This window comes from Carya illinoinensis, chromosome 8, assembly GCF_018687715.1.
Source record: "Carya illinoinensis cultivar Pawnee chromosome 8, C.illinoinensisPawnee_v1, whole genome shotgun sequence".
NCBI lineage: Eukaryota > Viridiplantae > Streptophyta > Magnoliopsida > Fagales > Juglandaceae > Carya > Carya illinoinensis.
Genome location: NC_056759.1, coordinates 7,406,487 through 7,411,846, shown reverse-complemented (window position 1 = coordinate 7,411,846; position 5,360 = coordinate 7,406,487). Strand labels below are relative to the sequence as shown.

Here is a 5,360-nt window from a genome sequence, read left to right as displayed (position 1 = left end):
TAAGGATATTCGATGATCATGATAGGGTCCACCATAGGGCCACTGCCATCGCTTTTTTGTGGGTTTTAGTTCAGATTACTTTTAACTCTTGCTCTTGAAGTTACCAGCTTATAGCCACAACATTTTCTTCGTGAAATGAGTACTCTAGATTTTATTATATAATAATGATTTAAATATATTTGCATTAATAAATGTTAAAAAAAAAAGGGACAACCAACTGACAGTTGCCTCACCAACATAAAAGTTAACACACAAGGGAGGTTTATAAGAAGACAAAAGTAGGGGGGCTGGGGTACTGTTATAACTGCTCATTATTTATCACTCAAAGCATAAGCTTCCACGTCTCACATACGTGTTCATTGTTTATACAACATCAAACACGAATACAAGTTGCAAAAACTTCAAAAAAAAAACTACTACCTATAGATCAACCAAATGTGGTGGTGGTTGCAGAAAAATAATTGACACTTCACCCAAAACTAAACAAATGAATCTCTCATCCGACATTATAAAGAGATGTAACTCAATAATAATAATGTTTGGAAAGAATTTCTTGGCCTACCAGGTCTATTACGTGCACTTCTGCACCACCACAAAAGACTAAAAAAAAAAAATCCCATCCCCTGCCTATATTTTTTATTTCCTTTCGCTCTCGTTGACATTCAATGTCTTTTACTTCTGGGTAGTGAGCAAAACTTTCAATATATTGTGACAGGTGAGTGAGCTGCTTCATTCTGACTCGTATCCTCGTCATTCCGGCCAACCCTGCGGGTCCCTTCCGGGTCACATGCATGGTCCTTGCCTTGGGAAAACTCAGCAAAGGAAGTTAGAAGAGAGCACGACAGTGCCACGACCGCCATATTGCCAACGCGATGCTGAGCGCAGCCACGATGGCGTGGGACCCTGAAACCTGGCCACGCGTATGCGGCGATGCATTGCTTTCGCCCAAGGCGCCCTCGTAGATCATCGCACTGTTGACGGACGGTGTCTCTGTGGTTGTCGTCTTTGGGGTCGACGCCGTGATCTGCCCCTGCGAAGCCTTTTTGCTGCATACACAGAATAATTCACCTGTCAGCACATATAGAAATAAATACGTGTCGTGGTGTGACTGGTGCAATTGGGCAGCCTTTAACCTATTTAAGTGACCGTTAAAGTAAGCAACTGACAAAATTGAACCGAATATCTAGATCAGTACATATTAATAGTGTCGTGTTTTGCATCTTTGTTTTGCGAGGACCATCATCGAGGACCACCACGGTACATATTAATAGTGTCCTACCGATCGAGGACCACCACGGTACATGCCTGATGCATTGATTAAAAAACAACACAGAAAGCGACCCAACTTGAGCAACAAAAAAAAAAATACCAAAAAATAAAGACATAAAAATATTTCGAGATATTGTCATGGATTATTATATATATAATGTATTTGTATCATGGGTAGCGACGAAATTGTGTGTGACTCATGAACAACTTTCTTTAATTCCGTGTTGACACAACAATTGAAAGACTTAAGAGCATTGACAATGAATTCTTTATCTTCATATATAAAATTCTATATTTTAAAAATTGATTTTAAATATAAAAAAAAATTCTTATATTAGATTATATATTTTTTGATCAAATAATAATAAATAATAAAGAGAGAAGAGAAAAAAAAAAAAAAGAGAGAAAAGAGAGTTGGGAGAAGAAAAAAATAATAAAATAATATTTAAAGAAAGAAAATGACATTTTTTAAAAGGAATAATCACTATTTATAATTATTTAAAATTATAAAAATAAATAAGTCAATATAAATAATTTTAAAATAAATTTATTTTTATTTTGCAGGGAATTTAAAAACAGATAAGCAGGAATCGTGTTGATAAGAAAATGATGTGCGCACTGATTATGATGCTGCCCAATTTCTTGACAATTAATGAGAAAAAGCAGGTCGGCAATAGACCCATGATAGAGGGATCGAGGTCTCTTCCGACCGGACCACTGTCCCCGATTACGGATAATTTGAAGTCATGATATGTATTGGGAGGGACGCATATCCAAATAAGTCACCCACTCTCCCCTGAAAATCTTGACCGAAGTGCCTGTACTCCGGGGTATGGGAATTCTTATTTAATCACTGGAAGTCTACTGAGATATTCACCCGAATTTGTTAAATGCCACGAATTAACATGATATGCTTCCTGTCTAAGATTGTCTAGCATGAAAAGTGGGCCAGAACATGGGGGACATTAACGTTAGAGAAAGACTACCTTTATCTAGAATCCTAGATCACAAGACTACCCTTTACCGTTAAGTTGAGATAACTAAAAACTAGCCGGTGGAGTAGGGAGTTTTGAGTAAATTGCATTACCTAGTGTTAGGTGTGGGGCAGAAGGTAATCGTATAATCAGCGGAGGCGCATGTGAAAGTGCTGGTCCTATCGTCGTACGCGTAGCTGTAAGCTTGCGGGCACGCGCTCTTGAATCTCTGAGAGTAAGTTGATGGCTTGCAGACGTCAGGAGTGGCGTAAGCGCCGCTGCAACAGTACTGAGGCTGGCCGAAGGCCTCGCACGCGCTCTTACAGCCCACGCTAGTGCCTTCGGTGCCGGAGCTCGTGACCTTCAGCTCCGAGGGGCACGAGTCGTTCAGATCGGTCACGCAGCCAATGGTCGTACAGTTCTGACCGGTGCCACCCTTGGGTACGACCAGCATAGGGAGGTTGTACCCGTCCACCAAGCTGACATCGAAGAAATCGAGACCTTCGCCGCCGTCTAGCGTGAACTCGGCCAAGGTGGCGGGTGGCTTGCCAAAGCCGGAGCATTCGAGTTTCCCGGAGCCGCAATCACCTGTGAGGCAGGTGAAGTTGCCGGTGGAGTCTAGGGAGCAGAGAGTGCGGCCCCAGAGGCGGCCTCCCCAGGAAGTCGGCGCTGTAATGATCTTGGACTCGCCCTTTTGGAGAGCGAAGCCAGTCGTGGAGATCGGAGGTACACCGGCGTTGGAGAGAATGCCTGGCCATACGGTGTGGTCGCAACTGTTTATAATTGTGAAGGTGGTCGAAATCACTCCTGTAGTTGAAATAGTGCAGCGATACAATTAAGCATGCATATAAAAAGAAATTCATGAGTAAAATGATTATACATAAGTATGAAAGAGTAGAGCTTTTCAATATGTTTTTCATTTGAATATCCAAATATGTGAAGGAATATTTATTGATTATAACTACCTGATACTGATAAGAGAAGTGTTAGTAATGGCACTAATAATAATGCTGTTACTTGAGCCATTCAAACTCAGTACTAGTGAGTATAGGGAGGGAGGGGAAAGTAGGAGGAGGATCGGAGGAGAAGAAGCTGTGCTTGATGTGGTAGTGATCCCAAAATCCTCTTCTCCAGCAAGGAAGATGAGGAATGGGAGTTTAAGGTGGAGGGTCTAAAGAGCAGCGAGCAATGGGGTACTTATAGACGGAAAGAAAAGAGTTAAAAGATAGAGACCGATCAAAGCAAAAAGGGAAAAAGTGAGAGACAAATTTTTTAGTTATAAAGTGATTATTTAAAAGAAATTTTATAATACATGAAATTAAATTAATTTATAAAATTATTTTTATTAATTCCTTTGTCACAGTAATACTCCTAAAAAGAAAAAGGTGGGACAGCGTTTTTAAGGTTTTTTGTTTTCCTCTAATCACGATGATTAACATTCATAAATAATATGATAGCACTCCCAACCACCAGTCTTTTACATAGCACAAATGATGTTGGGGGGGGGGGGGGGGTCTTAATTTCCACTATGCTAGGAAATTTAGATTGGATAGCTGCCCACTATTCACTAACACTGTTAAAAGAGTGTGCAACTCAATTAAATTCGAGGTTTCAAGGAGCTATAAATTTTCCATATAAAAAATACGAGATAATAATATTAAACATGAAATACGTAGAGTCTGAAATACGTAGACTATATTCTTCCCTCTAAAAATTAAAAAAAAGAATAAAAAAAAAATATTGTAGTCCGCAAACCCCAATATATATTAGTGCCATATATCGTTGCTTGGGAACTCCGCTCAGTAGCTTTGCTTGCTTTAGAAGTTGTAACTTGTAAGATAGTACATGAGTCATGACCCCACCTGTCAAAACCGTGCATGCAAGTAATCAAGGAAACTCTTAAAATCAGGATAGTCTACAATCCATTCCTGGTTATGCAAGTTTTTAAACGCATGGTAGATAAGGAAAGTCGTTCTATAGGTTTTGCTTGGTCCCAAAAAATTTTCATCTCAAATATAAAATTTTTATTTTATTATTACAATTTTTTTAAATTTCCATACAAAATATAATAAATAATTTAACTTTTTCTTAACTTTTTCAAATCCCAATACAATAATAATATTAAAATTATTTTAATATTTAATTTTAAAACTCAAAATTCTCATCTGAGAATTCTCAGTGGCCAAGCAGAACAGACTAGACATGCAAGTTTTTAGTTCTGCATATTTGAAAACACTATATACAAAGGTAAAAATTTTATATGTAGTTATTTTAACAGACTTTGTTATGTACTCTAGTGATATGATTGGTTGTATATTAAAAAAAATTACTCTAACTAATCATATTAGTGGAATGTATAAAAAATATGCAAAAATGACTATATATAACATTATTCTTTTTTTTCTCTTCTTCTAATCTCCCCATGCCTCCCCCCTCTCTCTCCCCCCCTCCATGCGCTTGCCATGGCGGTTGGGGACCACCTCAGAGTGGACAGAAGCTACTGGAGATACAAGCAGCATCGCCAAGAGGGACATTGGAGCATGTGGTCGTGGTGAGCTTATGTGGCTGGGGTGGTCTCAGCTTGCGACCATCATCCGTTGGCTTGGGTGGTCTGGAACCATCCCGATGGGGCAAACATTGCCAGCAAGGGAAAGGGAGAGGGAAATGGGAGGAGGGGAGAGGCACGGTCGCGGTTGTGGTAGCGTCATCCGTTGGCTTGTGCACTGTGTCGTGGTCGTGAGGTGGTCACGACTTGCGTGGCCAACTGCTTTCGTCCGGTGGCTGGAGAGCCACTCCGAGGGTTAGATATTGCCCATAAGGAAAAGGGTGAGGGAAATGGGGGAGGGAGAAGCACTTTTGTTTTTGGTGGGGGGGGGGGGGAGAGAAAAAAGGAAAGGATTAAAAAAAAAAAAAAGACGTGGCGCCTTGGTAGTATATCACATCAGTGTGTGAAATTCGTTTATGAAATTTTTTTTGTGTCTCTAGCAGCCCTATTTGTTTAAAGTCAGCATAAACAAATTGAAATCATGATGTGAAAGAATTAAATATGTTAGAGGCACATTTTGCTTTTTTTTTTTTTAAGAAATGATATGTATAAATTCTAAATAGATCAATTTC

At 39.5% G+C, this 5,360-nt stretch overlaps 1 protein-coding gene across 1 annotated transcript; it reads right to left on the bottom strand.

The window, feature by feature from the left end:
• Positions 1-293: 293 nt before the first annotated feature.
• On the bottom strand, positions 294-3,430 carry LOC122318988 (thaumatin-like protein 1). Its single transcript, XM_043136824.1, has 3 exons — positions 3,209-3,430; positions 2,357-3,050; positions 294-1,046 (listed from the first exon to the last, which is right to left on the bottom strand). Exons 1-3 carry the CDS (start codon positions 3,267-3,269, stop codon positions 827-829), a joined length of 975 nt encoding a protein of 324 aa, XP_042992758.1. The 5' UTR covers positions 3,270-3,430; the 3' UTR covers positions 294-826.
• Positions 3,431-5,360: the final 1,930 nt, after the last annotated feature.

What these genes read in the sequence shown, in the direction of transcription:
- LOC122318988 (XM_043136824.1), bottom strand. Translation starts at nt 3,269, where the DNA reads ATGGCTCAAGTAACAGCATTATTATTAGTGCCATTACTAACACTTCTC. An exon ending in ACTTCTCTTATCAGTATCAG is followed by an intron (nt 3,051 to 3,208) that starts GTAGTTATAATC and finishes TTTCAACTACAG; the next exon opens with GAGTGATTTCGACCACCTTC. An exon ending in TGCCCCACACCTAACACTAG is followed by an intron (nt 1,047 to 2,356) that starts GTAATGCAATTT and finishes CTGTGTATGCAG; the next exon opens with CAAAAAGGCTTCGCAGGGGC.